Consider the following 18,958-nt stretch of genomic DNA (forward strand, 5'->3'; position numbering starts at 1 on the left):
TGTGATGTATGTAACAAGAGCTTTTCTTGTTTGAACGATTTGAAAAGGCATCGAACAGTGCATACTGGTGAGAAAACGTTCAAGTGCGTTGTCTGCGAGATAACCTTTTCATGTTCAATCAATTTGATTCACCACCAAAGAGTACATAGTGGTGACAAACCCTTTAAATGTGATGTCTGTAAGAAAACTTTTTCTCAATCAAGCAGTTTGATTAATCACCAAAGAGTACATACTGGTGAGAAACCGTTTAAATGTGATGTCTGTGAGAAAACTTTTTCTCAGTCAAGCAATTTGATTACGCACCAAAGAATACACACGGGTGAAAAACCATTTAAGTGTGATGTCTGTGAGAAACCTTTTTCTCAGTCAATCAATTTGATTACGCACCAAAGAGTACATACTGGTGAGAAACCGTTTAAGTCTGATGTCTGTGAGAAAGCTTATTCTGATTTAAGCAATTTGATTGAACACCGTAGAGTACATACTGGCGAGAAACCGTTCAAGTGTGATGTCTGTGAGAAAATATTTTCTGACTCAAGCAATTTTGTTCGCCACCGAAGAATACACACGGGTGAAAAACCGATTAAGTGTGATATATGCAAGAGAGAATATTCTTCTAAATCAAATCTTAATAATCATAAAACAACCCATTCTCAGAATAAGCCTACTAGTTCATAGTGTACAATAACAACTTCTTTGGTCTTGCTGTACCCTATTGTAAACCGTTCCATTTATTTTTGCTACTCATTTACATATTTTTTTTTCAGTTCATTAATTGATTTTTGGAACGTATTTTTTTTAATTTTTCCATTTATTTTATTTTTCTTTTTTTATTTAATTGTTTGTTCCCTTTGGCTCTTTCTTCCCCCCCCCCCCAAATACGTCACGATGTGTATCCATGTTTGAGTAAACATCCCAGTAAATTCTATTTTATTCTTCTCTGCCTTTGTCTTATCTTTTTTGAAAGTTTCTTTGTCAATCATTGGGTATTAAACATTGTGAACCAAGCTGTATGTAGTTTTTGGTCGGTCCTCAGAGACGTAAATCCTTAAAACTATGATTGTCACAAGGATTCCTACTCAAGCGATAAGGGGGGATATCTGCTCATTAGGAGACTTTGAGGTCATTTTGAGTGTTTATATATCCTTGGGAAAACCAATTCAGAAGTAAAGAAAGGAGAAAGATTGGTTCGTTCTAGTGTTGTAAATTGCAAATTGGTCACAGTAAAATTGTGTATTTTACCGTAATTTTACAGACCGCCCAAAAATTGGAACTATCTTATGTATTTTAATTATTGTACGGTGCCTTATAGTTGATATAGTGCAAAACTTTCTAAGGGCTGTGAGAAACAAGTTTGAATATGATATTGTTATTGTGAAATTGGATGGATGCACAACAGGGTAAAAGAAAGCAATCTCCTTGTACTCATTAATTTCGGTGTGGTTGTTTATAATTGAATGATATATTGGTATTTGAGTAGCCCTTCTTTCCTCTAGAAAAATTCAGATTATCATTTCCTCACGATATTATCATTAATATCGTTTTCTTTCAAAAAGAGATAAGATTTGAACTCACTGATTAGCAAAAAAAAAATGAATAAATAAACAAGGCTAGTCTTGAGGCCTCATTTTATCTAACTTGGAAATTTATTTGTTCTTAAAAAAAAATCCTATCTTATAAATTTAAAAAAAAAAGGAAAAATACAAACTTCAAAAAATTATATAGAATTGAATCATTTTCTATTTGTTTCAGAATTTTATATAGACCTAACCCTTTCAAAGTTTTGATCAGCTTTTGTGGTCAAGATTTATCTGAAATTATTTTTAATACACTCATTTTTCTATTTCTTATTATTTTTTCTGTATTTTCGGATTGTATGAAAGAATTCTTTCTTTTGTCTTGTATTCTGTATTATTTTTCTTTTTATATTTTATGTGGTGTAATGTGTTGGGTTCAAGAAATATTAAAAAAACACATTGCTGATGTTATGATCATTTTAAATATTGTTTAAGCTACTGAAAAAAAATGTGAATTTTTTGAAAGTTTTAATGTTTCATGTATCCTATAGTTTTTAAAATATGAATGTATCTGTACTTTCTTCTTTTCTTATAATCTAATTTACGTTTGTTTTTATTTGTTCCTCGTTATTAAAGTAGCGTAATAAATTGAGATTAACTTCTCAGTAATCTGATTTCTCTTTCTTTTTTTTTTAGTGTTGAAATAATTGTCGACCCTAATTCTTCCGTTGGAGTGAGGCTCTGAACAAGTGCAAATCTGGATAAGCAATTTTTAACATAGTAAATACAAAGAGGTAATGTAATAGAGCAATGTAATAAAAAAATTTTTCGACTGGATTGGAGGGTTCAAAAACACAAGGATACCTTCTGGCCACCCTTGTCGGTGTGCACTAATGTTGGAAGTGAGATAAAGATTTGGGTTTGGAGATTTGGTTACTGACTGGAAGGGCAGTTTGTTGATAATCTTAAGGTAAATTGCCTTAAGTGGTTGTAAGATCATAGGTAATTGTTTGTAACTCTTGGTAATTTACTAATTTTTAGTTGTGCAAACAACCAGCAGATGTTAAACTATGGATACCTAGAGCCTAAAGACAAGCGAGTATATTTTATTATAGAGGTTTCATACATTCAATATGTTTTATTACAAGGTCACACATTCTATTTTTTTTGCGATATATTTTTAAGTGATTGTTTTTGTCTTGGCGGGGAGGGGGGCTGAGGAGACTTCAAAATATGGTAGTGGGGGTTCGAAGCAAACAAAATTTATCTATTCCTTATAAAAATTTTTCGGGGAGATTTTTTTTTCTTTATATGCATTTAATTTGGCAGGCTTCTTGGCAAGTAAATGAATGAAACTTTCCTTTAGACGAGTTACCAGACGGGAAACCATTACAAATCTAAGTTAAGTATCTTACTTGTTCTTCGAGTAATCATTGCGAGGCGTCTCCTCTTTTTTGTAACTAATTAAAAATAATTCCACATAATAAGTTTCTCAAAGAAAAGTAGAGACCTCCATTAAACTAAAAATGAGCAGGTGCACATGATTAGGGTTGAGAACCCCCATGCCTTTTCAAGACCAAAACGTAATTTGCACTTTACAAGAAAAAAAAACTTTTTATATGCTTTCACATTTTTAAATTAAAAAATCAAAATTATTAAGACTAAGGAAGAAATATTAGTATATGTAAATTAAACTGCTAATCCACATTCATATTTTTCTTGAGAAGGCGTGGGGGTTTTCAGCCCCACTCTTGTTAATATCAGCGTATTTTGATTTTGACTCGGTTATTTATTGTAATTTCTGTTTGTTTTGAGTTTCTCTTATTTATTGATGGTGTTTTGTGTCAATTTTACGCTTGGAAGATTATTTGACTTTATTTCTGCTCATTTTTGGTTTAATAGAGCTCTTCTTTTCCTTGAAAAACTCATTTTGTAGAAGAAATTTTTAAAGTTCATATCTCTTCGTTTGATATAACTATAATATATTCTATGGAAAAACAATATAAAATTTATATCTTTCCGGTTTATTCTTCTAGAAAATCCATAGTTTGGCTTGCTATTTGTATGTTAGAGAAAAATTTTCAATAATTCCCAACAACATAAACCCTTTTGAAAATCTGGAAACAAATGACATTGTTAAATTTAGTTTTTTACCTCCTCAGGCTGCCCTGAGAAAACGACCAATCGCAAAAATTGTATCCATGTTTTTGAACACCTGGATACATCTATAGGCTACTATTTTGAATTAGTTAAATTGTAAGAGCAGAAGTAGTAATAGTAATAGTCCTGAAAGATTCAAGTTAATGCCCTCAGTTGTTCTTGGGACATTACTGAGATATATCAGTAATATCAACTAGCACACACACTGCAGTTTTAACAGCAACCTTTAGTTTTAAAGCATAATGGGCAAATTTCAGAGCTGTATGGAGGAGGTGGTTGAGACCTAAGATCTCTACAGACGTAGTTTCTTGACCGTTCAACTACGTTGAACAAAACGGCCATCTCAAACACTTCATCGGATATTCTTGGAAAATTATCCTCCCCTTTGATCATTCGAGGATAAATACATTCTTGACATACGACCTTTAGACAATCTGCATGCACTTAGTGCGATTGATTTAGATTAAATTCTCCCTCAATATTCAGTCAAATTTTCATCTGCATATGCGTAGCCTTAATAGTACTAGTATCATAGTAGTATTGGTAGTAGTAGGAGCAGTAATAGCTATATATTAGTGAAAACAGTAGTAGTATTTATACTACTAATAGTGAATAGTGAAAACAGTAGCAGTATTTATAGCAGTAGTAGCAGGTACATGTTGCCTTTTGGTCAGTTGAACATCCTCTTCATGATACGCTAGAATTTCCATCTTGATACGGTAAGCCGTTCCAAACATATTGCTGATACGCTTGTTTTAGAAGTATGTATGCGCATAGTATGTTTTGTTTTAGTTCAACTTACCTCTCGGCATTTCCTCATATGTACATTTAAATATCCTCAGCCTTGGTAGTACTCGCTACAGAATCAGTAGTTTTAAAATAAAAATCCAAAATAGGGATAAAATTCTTTGTATAATAAATTTCACAAAAAATACCAGATATTTTGGTCACATATACAGTGACCGTCATCAGTAGTAAAACTAAACTAAAACAATTTAAAACAAAAGTTTACATACTAAATCAAATAATACTACATATTGTTTAAATCTCTAATTCTTTTCAAAGCAAAGGCGGAAGCTAGCCTCTTCGACCTTCTTGGATTCGGTTCATTAGCGTTCAATGATATAACATTTGGACAAAGGTCAACTACATTGGGTGAATTGAACTTTGCTCTGTCAGATTTTAATAAATTTTCAGATAGAGTTCAGCCCATATTCACCTGTATCCCGATTCAAAGCAATATTCTTGAATAAGATTTTCTTTATTTCAAGCGTTTCACGAAAATTTTGCTTTAAACCCCGATCCCTAGAAATCAAAGAGACATTTTCGAACAAAATAAAATGGTCTGGAAAATTAAAAATATGTTCAGGCTAGCTTCCGCCTTTGCTTTGAAAAGAGTTAGAGATTTAAACAATATGTAATTTTATTTGATTTAGTATATAAACGTTTGTTTTAAATTGTTTTAGTTTAGTTTTACTACTGATGACGGTCACTGTATATGTGACTAAAATATCTGGTATTTTTTTTGAAATTTATTATACACTATCCATTAAAAAGGATTTTATCCCTATTTTGGACTTTTACTTTATCATCATGGAAAGGCAGTGTAGTCTCCGAAATTATCTAAATCAGTAGTTTTAGTGGTAGTAGCAGTAATAGTAGTATCCAGGGCCATAGTGTATAGGGGAGTAGGGACGCCCCCTCCCAATGTTTTAGCCCCTTGATAAAGAAAAGAGTCGGTAAAACAGGGGCACGAAGCGCCACAAATTTTTTGACACTGCCAAAATTTTCTGTTTGGTTAAATAAAGACCACGAAAATACTGACATGTATGCCGAAAAATGTTCCTGGGTACAAGAATAACTCAGTGGTGCACGAGCTGCATAGGGTTATAGAGAAAGCTGAAAAGGAAGAGAGTTTTCTGACTGAGCGACGTGATGGGAACCGCTACATCAACTTAAAAGAAAAATTTAAATATCATATAAACAGTTTTCAACAAACCTTTTGTCACTACAGAAGATACAATGCGCCGAATAGGCTTGATCTCCATAGCTTTCTTACAATCAATACTATGCACAAAGACTTCGCAAGAAATTTCCACTTGTTCACACCTCTGTTGAAGCACATCGGAAGATACTTTTGTCCATGAACATATCTTTGAAAAAGCGAACAGGCGATATGTGTGACATCTGCTTGAACCGTGACAACAAAGCGTTGAATGATGACATTACCGATATTGAAACCTTAGTGTGGGAAAGTCACAAAGCATAGGCAGCGCAACTGCCTAAGTAAAGAACGATATTGGCACAATGTATTTTTTTTTTCTTGGTCTTAGACCAGGGCACTTCGTACCGAAGGAGTTGTCGTAGAAACTTCGTAAAGGGCTCATTTGATTGGAAATTGGAGTGGCTTATGCCTTTTTTAATATTCGAAAGTGATTGGAAGGCAACTGACACCCCTTCCACGCCCACCATTTCCCCAAACACATCCAATCAAAATTTTGAGATAGCCATTTTGTTCAGCTTAGTTGATTTCCAGATAGAAATTATGTTTAAGAGGAGGATATTCCCCCACAGCCCTCAGGGCACGGGTTGTAAGTTATGCCCTAGAGGCATATAAGGTTTTTATAGAAAGTGTTGTCGTAGAAACTTCCAAAAAGACTAATTTGATTGGAAATTCAAAGGGCTAGTGCCCTTTTCAACAGTCGAAGGTGATTGAAGGGCAACTAACCCACCTTTTCCCCAAACACATTCAATCAAAATTTCGAGATAGCCATTTTGTTCAACGTAGTTGAAAGTTCTGGAAGTTAGGTCTTTGAGGATAACAAAACCCCCACAGTCAACAGGGCATGGGTTGTAAGTTACGCCGTGGAGGTGAATAAAATTTTTGTCGTAGAAAGTTCAAGAAAGTGTTGTCGTAGAAAGTTCAAAAAGGGCTCATTTGATTGGAAATTGAAATGGCCAGTGCCCTTTTAATTGTCGAAAGTGTTGGAAGGCAACTAACATCCTTTTCACGCCCACCGTTTCCCCAAATACGTTCAAATGAAATTTTGTGATAGCCATTTTGTTCAACGCAGTTGAAAGGTCTGGAAATTATATCTTTGAGCAGGACACTCCCCCCACAGTCTTTAGGGCAAGGGCATTAAGTTATGCCCTGGGGGGGCATATATGGCTTTTATTGAAAGCTTTGTCATAGAAACTTTAAAAAGGGCTCATTCGGTTGGAAATTGAAAGGGCTAATGCCATTTTTAAGAGTCGAAAGTGATTTGAGGGCAACTAACCCCCTCTCACGCCAACCTTTTCCCCAAACACATCCAATCAAAATTTTGAGATAGCCATTTTGTTCAACGCAGTTGAAAGTTCTAGAAATTATATCTGAGAAGGATACTCCCCCTACAGTCTTCAGTGCAAGGTTTATAAGTTATACCCGGGGGGGGGGCATATAAGGTTTTTATTGAAAGCTTTGTAATATAAACCTTGAAAATGGCACATTTGATTGGAAATTGTATAGGCTAGTGCCCTTTTTAATAGTCGAAAGGGATTGAAAGGCATCTAACCCCTCTCTCACGCCCACTATTTCCCCAAACGCATCCAATTAAATTTTTTAGATATCCGTTTTTTTCAACGTAGTTGAAAATTCTGGAAATTATGTCTTTGAGGATAATAACCCCCCTCAGGGCAAGGGTTGTAAGTTGTGACCTGGGAGCATATAAGATTCTCATTGAAAATTTTGTCGTGGAGACTTTAGAAGGGGCTCATTTGATTGGGAATTGAAAGGGTTAGTTCCCTTTTTAATAGTCGAAAGTGAATGGAGAGCAACTAACCCCCCTACCACGCCCACCATATCCCCAAACACATTCAATCAAATTTTAGAGATAGATATTTTGTTCAAAGTAGTTGAAAGTTCTGGAAATGATGTACTTGAGGATTACAAACCCCCCAGAACCCCCAGGGCAAAGGTTGTAAGTTATGCCCTGGGGGCATATAAGGTTCTTATAGATAGCGTTGTCGTAGAAACTTCGAAAGGGGCTCATTCAATTGGAAATTGAGAGGGATAGTGCTCTTTTTAATTGACGAAAGGGATTGGAGAGTAACTAACCCTCCTCTCACGCCCACCATTTCCCCAAACACACCCAGTCAAAATTTTCAGATAGCCATTTTGTTCAATGTAGTTTACAGTTCTAGAAATTAGAACTGGAATCGGAGAACAAATACCCCCCCCCTTACGCCTATCATTTCCCTACACACTTCCGATTAACATTTTGATATAGCCATTTTATTGAAAGTAGTTGGAGAGTCTGCAAATTGTGTCTTTCAGTATGACGGACCCCCACAACCCTCAGTGCTCAGATTGTGAGTTATGCCCTTGGGGCATAAAAAGATTTATATAAGAAGTGTTGTCGCTAAAACTTCAAAAAGGACTAATTTTTTGGAAATTAAGAGGTCAATTGTCCTTTTTAATAGTCAAAGGTAATAGGAGGGAGAATCACACCTCCCCCCTCCCCCTTGCCCCCCATTTCCCCAAACATTTCCGATCAATATTTTGTTATATTAATGTTGTTAAACGTAGTTCAGAGGTCTGTAAATTTGAGGATAACACCCCCTCCCCCGATAGCTCTCAGGACAAGTGTCGTAAGTTATGCGCTTGGGGCATATAAGGTTTTTATAGAAAGTATTTTCGTAGAAGCTTAAAAAAGGAGCCATTCTATTGGAAATTGAGCGGACTAGTGTATTTTTTTATTATTCGAAAGTTATATGAGGGAAATCGTCCCCCCCCCCACGCCCATCATTTCCCCAAACACCCGATAAAAATTTGCGATAACCATTTTTTTTTCAACATATCAATAGAGCTCATTCATAAAAATAGCTGAAGAAATCAAAAATTAAAAACAACTATTGGTGTCATAATTTGAAAAGAGTTCTTGTTGTTAAACATTTCTGAAAAAGTTTCTCCAGCATATAAATAGCAGGCTAAACTATAGATTCTTAAAGAAAACCGGAAAGATTCAAACTATTATTTTCTTTTTCCCATAAAAAGTCTATATCAATATAAAATGAACAGAAAATCATTAAAAAAAAAATTCCACAAAATGAGTCTTTCAAACAAAAGTAAAGAACTACAAAAACCAAAAATGAACGAAAATAGAATCAAACAATCTACCAATCACACAACTACCACAAATTAGTATCAATAAATAAATGAAACCCAAAACAAACAAAAATTAAAATAAGTCAAACTCAAAACGAGCAGAAATTAATCTGAGTAGGGTTCTAAACCCGTATAATTTTTAAAAGCCAGAATATAAATTTTACTTTACTGAAAAAATTCTTTTAAATGTTTTCACTTTTAAATGTTTTTACATTCTTTTAACTTTAAGAAATCAAAAGTTAATTAAGATTATAAGGAATAAATATCAGCATATATATATATTAAACTGACAATCCATATTTTTTTCAGTAAATTCGTTTGAATTTTTTCAAACGAATTTTCAAGATCATGTTAAGCCCAAGGAGATGATTGCTGATTTGATAAGAGCAATCCGGACTTGCGACGAGAAGAGAGTAGTCCTCCCCAAGTTTTTAATCTATGAGCCTGACGAGGTACCCATACTCTCAGGGGATGCTACAGCCACACTGATTCGCCAGGTCAGTGAGCTTCTTTCTACTCAGGACAATCTTATTGACCACCTAAGCTTCTTCAGATCGGCACGAAATAACGCTAGTGCGACTGTGAGTGCAAATACAACAAACTCAAATACAGCAAAACTTTTTTACTCTGTTATGCTCAAACAGATGCTCAAACTAAGATGCTATGCTCAAACAAAGATGCAGCAAAGTCTCTTGCTGAAGCGCTTAACAGTGCTACAGACACTGATGCTCGGCTGAAGACCCCCGCTTATTTTGGTATTATAAGACATGTGCCCGATGAGGTTAAGCCGAACGATCTATGTTCAAAGATTAGGAATTGTACGAAAGCCGAGAGAATTCGACAAAGTCGCTCATACAAGCTTGTCTTTGAAAGTAAGACAACGCGGGTGAATTAAAAACTACAAACGCTTGTTTGTAGTGATTTTTGTTCGTTTTAAGCTTGATTTGCATATTCAATTTTAAGTTTCACTCGTTTTAAGATTTATTTATTCATTTATATTAATATCTATTGTATGTTAGTTTGCATTGATTGTTTATTTAATATCTGTTTGTCTTGAGTTTCATTTATACTTCAATAGTAAAATATTTTTTTCGTTTTAAGCTTGATTTTCATATTCAGTCAAAGAATTACTCGCTTTAAGATCTATTTATTCATTTACATTATTACTTGTTGTATGTTTTTCTGTTATGATTGCTTATTTAATTTCTGTCCGTTTTGGGTTTCATTTATTCTTTAATAGTAATTTCTGGTCGTTTTGACTTTGAATTTTAACAGGTATTTGTATCAGCTGAACTTAAGTATAAAAGCCTTTATTTTTCTTTGAAAAAATTATTTTTCGGAAAGTTTTCTAATTATTTTTTGTTCGTTTTTGATTGCAAAAAGTTTCTAGTTTTAAAAAATTCCTTATTTTAACTTTGAAAAACTTATTTTTCGGAAAGTTTTCTAATTATTTATTTGTTCGTTTTTTATTGCAAAAAGTTTCTAGTTTTAAAAAATTCCTTATTTTAACTTTGAAAAACTTATTTTTCGGAAAGTTTTCTAATTATTTTTTGTTCGTTTTTGATTGCAAAAAGTTTCTAGTTTTAAAAAATTCCTTATTTTAAAATCAAACTTAAAAAAAACAAATGTTCATCAAAGTATTAAAACTGATATCAAAGTAAGGACAATTTACAAGTAGCAATGAACAGCCCTATAACTCTGGGCTATGAGCGCTTCCGAATAGACTCATAATGGTATTTGCCAATGAGGTGTTTTCAGTGCCAAGAATACGGTCACGCTGCTAAGGACTGTAAAAACGCTACTCGCTGTTCCCGTTGCAGTGGCAATCATGCGAACAATAAAGATAAACCTTGCAATACTGCAGTGAAGTGTCCTTTCTGTAAGCAGACAAACCATCCGTGCTACAGTGTTAAGTGCGCCATAACCAGAAAGCTCATGATAAAACCAAGATCAACTCTAAGCTAAAAGTGTCTTCCTGGAATCTGAATCGTGGTGTAGTCAATAAACTCCCATTCATTGAAAGCTTGATGTCTTTCAGCGACGTTTTGTGTCTATAAGAACCTTTCCTTTCAGCCGACTCACTTTCCCTGTTAAAAGTGAATGACAAAACTTGCCCTTACGGAGTGCCAGCTAAGAATTCGGGGAGAGGAAGACCTTCCGGCGAACTGGCGATGCTAATCAGTTCTCACCTTTCGGCATCAGTATTTGTCAAGAACGAGTGTTTCCTTGGCATAAAAATTATTTTTCGGAAAGTTTTTTTTAATTAATTTTTGTTCGTTTTTGATTGTAAAAAGTTTAGTTGTTAACAATTCCTTATTTTAAAATCAAACTTTAAAAAAAAACAATTGCTCATCAAAGTTTTAAAACTGATATTTTTGAAAGTAAGGACAATTTACAAGTAGCAATGAACAGCCCTATAACTCTGAGCTATGAGTGCTTCCGAATAGGCACGTATTGGCATTTGCCATAGAGCTGTTTTCAGTGCCAAGAGTACGGTCACGCTGCTAAGGACTGTAAAAACGCTAATCGCTGTTCTCGTTGCATTGGCAATCATGCTAACAATAAAGATAAACCCTGCAATGCTGCGCTGAAGTGTGCTTTCTGTAAGCAGACACACCATCCGTGCTTCAGTGTTAAGTACTCCGTAGCCAGAAAGATCATGATGAAGCCAGGATTAACTCTAAGCTAAAAGTGTCTTCGTGGAATCTGAATGAGGGTGCAGTCAATAAACTCCCACTGAATGAAAGCTTGATGTATTGCAACGACGTTTTGTGTCTACAAGAACATTTTCTTTCAGCCGACTCGCTTTCCCTGTTAAAAGTGAAAGACAAAACTAGCCATTACGGGGTGCCAGCTAAGAATTCGGGGAGAGGAAGACCTTCCAGCGGACTGGCAATGCTAATCAGTTCTCGCCTTTAGGCATCAGTATTTGTCGAGACCGAGTGTTTTCTTGGCATATAAATTGCATATCTGATAGTATATTGCTGGTACTTACCAACTGATAAAAGAACTTGGCTTCTGAAGAAAATTTCTCCCATACAACAATAAAGCTTGCTAAATCTTTGCAGCAGTGTGCTTATGCATCTTATCGTATTATCCTCACCGGGGAGGTGAACTGGGACCTCTCAGTACCAGATCACTCAATATCACAAATACTTCTGTATACTTACTTACTTTGGTCCCGGCCATCCTCGTGGGATGTTTTGGGGCCACTTCTCTTGCTAGCTCATGCGTAAGAGCTTGGTACGTTGCTCTCTGGTGTGATACGTGACATCTGGACTATCTTGACATTGTTAAAGTGGAAGTTCTCCATCCATCGTTTTGTGGTCCGCCTCGTGGACGAAGGCCATGGAGAGATTCTTCAAGGGCAATTTTCGGGAGGCGGCTTGCCTCCATTCACTTTACGTGACCGAGCCAGCGTAGTTACTGCTCCTTCATTTTACTTAGACGGGTTTCAGCGAACTGGAACCTTTGACGTGCTTTCACATTTGTGAATCGGTAAGTGTATTTGATTCTAGCATTGTAACGGAAGCATCTCCTCTCAAAAGCTAGAAGTTTTATTTAATCTTCGGTTTTCAGAGTCCATGTTTCGCATCCATAAATAACTATGGGGATTACTAAACTGTTGAATAGGCGCATTTTGAGTTTGTTGGCTAGGTGGTGGCTTTTTCAGAGCTTTGCTAGTCTTTGGAAGCTAGAGCTAGCAAGTGCAAGTCGACGTTTCACGTCAAGGCTATGGCAATTATCTGAGGAGTGTAGCCTACCAGGTACAGGAAGTGGTCAACTGTTTCAACATGTCTCCTGCCTATGGTGATCTCATCTGTGATCCATGGTTTTTCATTGGGAGTTTTTCGTCCGAGGACGTCGTTCACTGTCTCGATGATTGCTGATGTGGCCTGCTCGGTCAGGGAGTCTATCTCATTAGAGGTGGTCAAGGGAGAATTATTTGCCAGGATCTCTCGAAATTTTTCAGGTAGATTGGAAGTGTAGGTCTGCCTTTTTTCGGGATCCTGCAGTAGATCCACCCTGAATCTTGGGATTTTTGTTGCTTTTTGCAGTTTTCTCATTCTTGGTTTGAACCCTGACATCAGGAGAGTTTGGTCAGAGTCGAAGCCTTCTCCAGGTAATGCTACTGTGTCTAGTACAGACGACTTCCAGTGCTTCGATATTAGCATATAATCAATCATGTTCTCGATTTTTCCGTCTAGGGATCTCCAGGTCACTTTACGTCGATGATGTTGTTTGAACATTGTATTCGTTACAAATAGCTTGTTTTCTTGGCAGAAGTCCAGTCATCGTTCACTTCTTGCAGTGAGTTTACCGTGACCAAAAGGCCCCAGTATATCGGACTGACCGGTATTATCCGTGCTTGCTATAGCGTTAAAATCCCCCATGACGATCAGTACGTCTTTCTGATGGATTTGGTCGATGATGCTTTGTAGTGTGAAATAGAATTTATCACATTGTTCCTCACTTCTGAAGAAGTTTGGACCATAGACTTGGATGACAGAGATATTCTTGGCAGCTCCCTTCAGTCGTAAGACGGTTATTCTTTCTGAGACTGGGGTGAAAGAAATTAAAGATTTTTTGGCAGTTGGTTATACGAAGAGTCGTACACCTTGTCGATGAACTCCACCCTTGCGGAAAGACAAGAAGAGGGAGGCTCAAGAGAGGTTTTCTTGTCTTGTTCAGGGGAGGTGCGTCTCAGAGAGGCCGATAACATCCTCCTTGTATTTTTGCAGGTCTCTAATGGCAGGATCTAGCTTTTAAGGTCTGGCAAGCGTTCAGATGTTTAGCATGACAAAGTGATAGGGGGTATTTGTGGGAACAAAATAACCGTGTGGATTTTTTCCACGGGTGGGGGTTGTCCTAGGCCTAGGGTTGTCGGCTACCCTGGACGCGGTAGCAAGTAAAATCACCTTATCCTCATTTAAAATTGATTGTTCTTCGGTTACCCCGGACACGGTAGCAGATATTTGCATAATACTGAGCCCTTTTTTCATGATACTCAAGAGAGGCGGTTTCTTGGCTAAATCGGTTTCGGCGGCAAGCTACTCCTCTCCACCAGCTTTCAGAGGCCATTGTCCGTAAATCTGGATCCTCCGCCCTTCCGCAGTTGTCCTCCTATAGAGGGTCCTCCCACGATGGTGTTCTGCTTCACCATGCTTTGTAACCCATTGCTGGGAGAAGGTTTGTAACTAACGGGACGTTCCACATGCCTATGGGCCCTGCTGAGTGTACATCCGAGGGGCCTTTGTCCACCTCCGCCCCTATTTACAGTCCCGGGTGAGGGTGCCCCAGTTTCAATTAAGGACCCCCAGGGAGTGGGTCCTCCCTTGGTCCGCGCCTCCTCCTCAATGGAGGTACCCTACATATCTGTAGGGCGTTCCCCTGTCCACCACCTGGGGACGCGCTGAGTGGCCTGGGAGAGGCCCCTACTATGAAATCTCAGTAGGTCTCAGAAAGCATACTTCTCTATGCTCTGTCCAATCTGTATTTTGTCCCAAATGACCATTCGTATACGTATATCCATAACTCCGGAGCGACAAGTTCACTTGATTTCATGCTCTGCTCGAACGGCTTGACTGCGAATGGCTCAAGCCATGTTGACTTTAGCATATCAGTATCGGATCATTTACCAATCTCCAGCTCTTTTGTCATTGATAGTGTTCTCCTTAAAAAAGATAATAAGAAACGGAAGCGGAAATTCGAATGTGACTGGAACAACATAAATGTTGCTGTATATAAAGCAGAGCTTGATGCCACACTCGATAAAATTAAGATCACTTTCCAACTGCTGCCACAATCCTCAGACATCATTGAGTCGGAGAAAAAAAAAATCTAATCAACATTTACTGTAGTGAAATCACACATGCAATGCGTTGGGCTCAGCGTTGTCCCGTTCTTTTACGTAAAGCTCGCTCGGGTTCAGAAATACCTGGCTGCTCCCTAAATCCGGCTTTACAGCAAAAATGCAAATCTTCAAAGTTTTGACACTAAATATGGAATGATTGCGATCGGCCAAAATCGGGTGCCGTTTATGACATACGGTTATATACCAAACGTCGTTTTGCTAAGTTTCTTGCCAATCACAAAGCTAAGATTATTGACAGCAGGAATGAGCGTCTTGCAACTAACCAAAATGAAATTCGGAGATTCATTGGGGGAAATAAGTCAAAAGGTGTCGCTTCAGAGCTTCCAAGTGAGAGTGACTGGATTATCTATTTCACCAGCGAATTTTCTCCACCTGATCAAGTGTTACAAAACCTCTATGAATCACTACTAGTGGATAGTTTAGTTGATACTGAATCCGATATTGGTTTTGTAGTTACGGCCTCTGATATATATAGTGGTATCATTTACCTTCGAAAAAAGTTCTCGCGTGGTTATGATCAATTATGTGGTTTTTATTTATTACATGCAAGTGATAAGCTGCTTCAAATCTAAATTTGCTTTATCAAATATTTTTTAATTTTAGTATTGTCCTCGACTCTTTTTGTGTCGGTACATTTACTCCGCTTCCGAAAAAAGATAAAGATAGCCGGTAATGTTGTTTCTTTAGGCCTATTACAGTTTCTTATGTTCTGGGTAAATTGATGGAGTTACTAGTGATTAAGGACATAGATAAGGCTTGTTCAACTCCGGAAAACCAATTTGGATTTAAGGAAGACTATAGTCGGGAACACGTGCATTATATACTTGCCAACATACTATAGAGAATAGTGGCAAGTTTTTCGTCCTTTCGTCTCATGATGTCTCTCGTGCTTTCGATTCTAGCTTGCATTCTCCTTTGCTGTATAGTGCGCAGCAGCGAAGTCTCAATCGCTTAGTTCTGCGGGTATTAAAAAATCTGACTGCGAAATTGTGTGTTGTCGTGAAAGTATCTACTCGTCATGGTTACGTAATGTGTAAGCCGCAATTTGAGTTTGGAAAGGAATCCGCCAGATTCCTTTACAACTTTGGCAAATCTGTTACTGATGCTGGATCCATAGAGTTAGGAAATCAGAGTGTTCAGTTAAGACGAATATAGTTTTACTACAAATAAGAGTTCGGATACTTCCCCCTTCCTTAAATGTAAATAAAAACCGAAAGCCTACTGCGTCATTGGAGCTTAACCGAAAACGAATTACATGACAAATATTTTATTTTACAGATATTAAAGTCTTAAATCAGTGAAAAAGAAGAAAAAATTAAAGTGAAAAAAACTCTTGAACTGATTGATCTTTAAACGACAAATACCATAATCCATCAAATAATAAATTTGATGTTGCTTATACTTTCCAAGAGTGTTCAAGGCGTATGTAGTTGTCAGTAAAGTGCCAATGACGCAGTTTTAAACTTTTACAGTGAGAGAGGGAGGCGATACCCAAACTCTTGTTTGTAGTGATTTTTGTTCGTTTCAAGCTTGATTTGAATATTCAATTTTAAATTTCACTCGTTTTAGTTAGTTTGCATTGATTGTTTATTTAATATCTGTTTGTCTTAAGTTTCATTTATACTTCAATAGTAAAATATTTTTTTCGGTTTAAGCTTGATTTTCACATTCAGTCAAAGAATTACTCGCTTTAAGATCTACGAGGGCAATTCAGAAACTAACCTCCGATTGGTCACAGTGCGTGTAGTGGGGGGAGTAGCGTGCCATCTGTGCATTCACGCACTCAGCAGGTCAGTCGGCATCAAGCCGTAGTCGAGTGAACATCGTACCTGCGCTAGTTTAGTTATTGTGGTAGTTTGAAATGTGTGCTGCAATAGAAAATCCCGCCAAATGTGAAGTGCGTGCTGTTATAAGGTTTTTTACAGCCAAAGGATACTCTGAAGCAGCTATTCATCGTGAGCTTTGTGCCGTGTACGGACCAAAAGTTATGAGTGAAGGAGTTGTCCGTGAATGGGTACGTTTATTTAAAAGTGGACGAGAAAACGTTCATGATGAAGAAAGGAGTGGTAAACAATCCTTGGTGACTGACGAACTCGTTCAGACAGTTGATGCAAAAGTTCGTGAAAATCGACGTTTCACAATGGCGGAGTTGTCTACTGATTTTCCACAGATTTCTAAGACTCTTTTGTACGAGATAGTGACAGCAAGATTGAGTTACCGTAAGTTCTGTGCACGATGGGTGCCCAAAATTCTTACCGACCACCACAAAACTCAAAGAATGGCCTCTGCATTAGACTTTCTGTCACGTTATGAGGACGAAGGAGAACCATTGTTAAACAGAATCATGACCGGTGAAGAAACCTGGATTAAGTACATGAACCCTGAGACAAAAGAACATTCAAAGATGTGGGCACATTCAGATTCGCCAACCAAACCAAAAAAAGCCCGGCAAGATTTTTCTGCGAGAAAACTGATGGCAACGGTGTTTTGGGATGCCAAAGGGGTGTTGTTGGTTTAATTCATGGAACTTGGGAAGACCATTAATCAAGACGTGTACTGTGAAACACTAATAACATTACGACGGGCTATACAGAACAAACGCCGTGGTATGCTGACTTCTGGTATCGTTATTTTCCACGATAACGCCCGTCCTCACTCTGCTCGCAGAAAAACAGCCCTTCTTGAGTCCTTCAAGTGGGACGTTTTCAACCATCCACCTTATAGTCCAGATCTGGCGCCAAGCGATTATCACCTCTTCATGCATATGAAGAAATGGCTCAGGTCCCAGCGGTTTGATGACGACGAAGAGCTCAAAGATGCGGTCACAGGCTGGCTCAAGGCACAAGCGGGTGATTTTTATGCAGAAGCAATTTCAAAGCTTGTGAAGAGATACGATAAGTGCCTCAATCGTTATGGAGACTATGTCGAAAAATAGTGCAAAGATGTAGTTGTAAGATGTATATATTAAAATATTTTTACTTAACTTGGTGTATTTTTTTCAATCAACCGGAGGTTAGTTTCTGAATTGCCCTCGTATTTATTCATTTATATTATTACTTGTTGTATGTTTTTTGCTATGACTGCTTATTTAATTTCTGTCCGTTTTCAGTTTTTCGTCCTAGCTGCTCATGATGTCTCTCGTGCTTTTGATTCTACTGTGCATTCTCATTTGCTGTATAGTGCGCAGCAGTGAAGTCTCAATCGTTCAGTTCTGTGGGTATTAAAAAATCTAAATGCGAGATTATATGTTGTCGTGAAAGTATCTACTCGTCATGGTTCTGTAATGTATAAAGCCGCAATTTGAGTTTGGAAAGTAATCCGCCAGAGTGGTGTAACTTCGCCACCGTTGTATAATAATAGTGTGATTGCACCCCAGAAAAAGGCTAGAATTAGTTTTGTTTTAAAGGTTTGGACCTTTCCACACTCAATTACGCTGACGACATCCTGTTTTTAAGTAGAACTGTAACGTCTATTGAGGAGAATTTTTCTGTGCTTAGTAGGAAGTATGCCTGAATTTGTCTCAATTCTAATGCTTCGAAGAGTGAGGTCCTCACTTTCGGCAAATCTGTTGGTGATGTTGGATCCGAAGAGTTAGGAAATCAGAGTGTTCATTTAATGCTAATATTTTTGATTTCAAAAATTTTCTTGTTTTAAAAAATTCGTTATTTCAAAATCAAACTTAAAAAAAAATAATGTTCATCAAAGTATTAAAACTAATATCAAAGTAAACATATTAAAGTGAAAAACAAGTTTTTGTCAACATCGGAGTTTTTATTATCTGGTGTTTGAACTATTTTTAACACAATGGCTATCTCAAAATTTTATCGGATGGGTCTTGGGAAAAAAGGGCATGGGCATCAAAGTAAAAAAGGGCCTGAGTGGGGGGGGGGGCTAAGTGCCCTTCGGTGCCTTTTGAAGCTTTAAAAGGGAATTATAACTTTTTATTTTCAATCAAATAAGCCCTCTCCGAAGTTTATACGAGCACCCTTTCTTTAAGAACCATATATATCCCCAGAGTAAGACTTACAACGCCCTTTCCTGGGCCCTTGGGGTTTGTGTTGACCCCTTAGTTTTAATACCTTACATTTGAACTATTTTTTAACAAAATGGTCTCCCCAAATTTTTAACGGATGAGTTTATCCATCCTGAAAACCCAAAGGCGTGTAGGATGGGAGGAACTAGTTACCCTCCGATCGTTTTTTACTCTGAGAAAATGAACTAGAACTTTCAATTTCCATTCAAATGAGCTCTATCGGAAGT

The 18,958-nt window shown here is 37.2% G+C and overlaps 2 protein-coding genes across 2 annotated transcripts; both read left to right on the forward strand.

The window, feature by feature from the left end:
• Positions 1–30: 30 nt before the first annotated feature.
• On the forward strand, positions 31–793 carry LOC148943919 (uncharacterized; the record flags this gene model as incomplete). The annotated part of the gene is made up of 1 exon (XM_089101287.1): positions 31–793. A coding segment is annotated over one exon (648 nt), but the record flags the coding sequence as incomplete, so codon positions are not given.
• A 14,934-nt stretch (positions 794–15,727) lies between these two features.
• On the forward strand, positions 15,728–17,216 carry LOC148943920 (histone-lysine N-methyltransferase SETMAR-like). Its single transcript, XM_089101288.1, has 2 exons — positions 15,728–15,816; positions 16,613–17,216. Exons 1-2 carry the CDS (start codon positions 15,728–15,730, stop codon positions 17,214–17,216), a joined length of 693 nt encoding a protein of 230 aa, XP_088957414.1.
• The last annotated feature ends 1,742 nt before the right edge of the window (positions 17,217–18,958 follow it).

The sequence above is a fragment of the Artemia sp. Qi Xiang Cuo genome, chromosome 15, assembly GCF_049724085.1.
Source record: "Artemia sp. Qi Xiang Cuo chromosome 15, ASM4972408v1, whole genome shotgun sequence".
In the NCBI taxonomy this organism is placed as follows: domain Eukaryota; kingdom Metazoa; phylum Arthropoda; class Branchiopoda; order Anostraca; family Artemiidae; genus Artemia; species Artemia sp. Qi Xiang Cuo.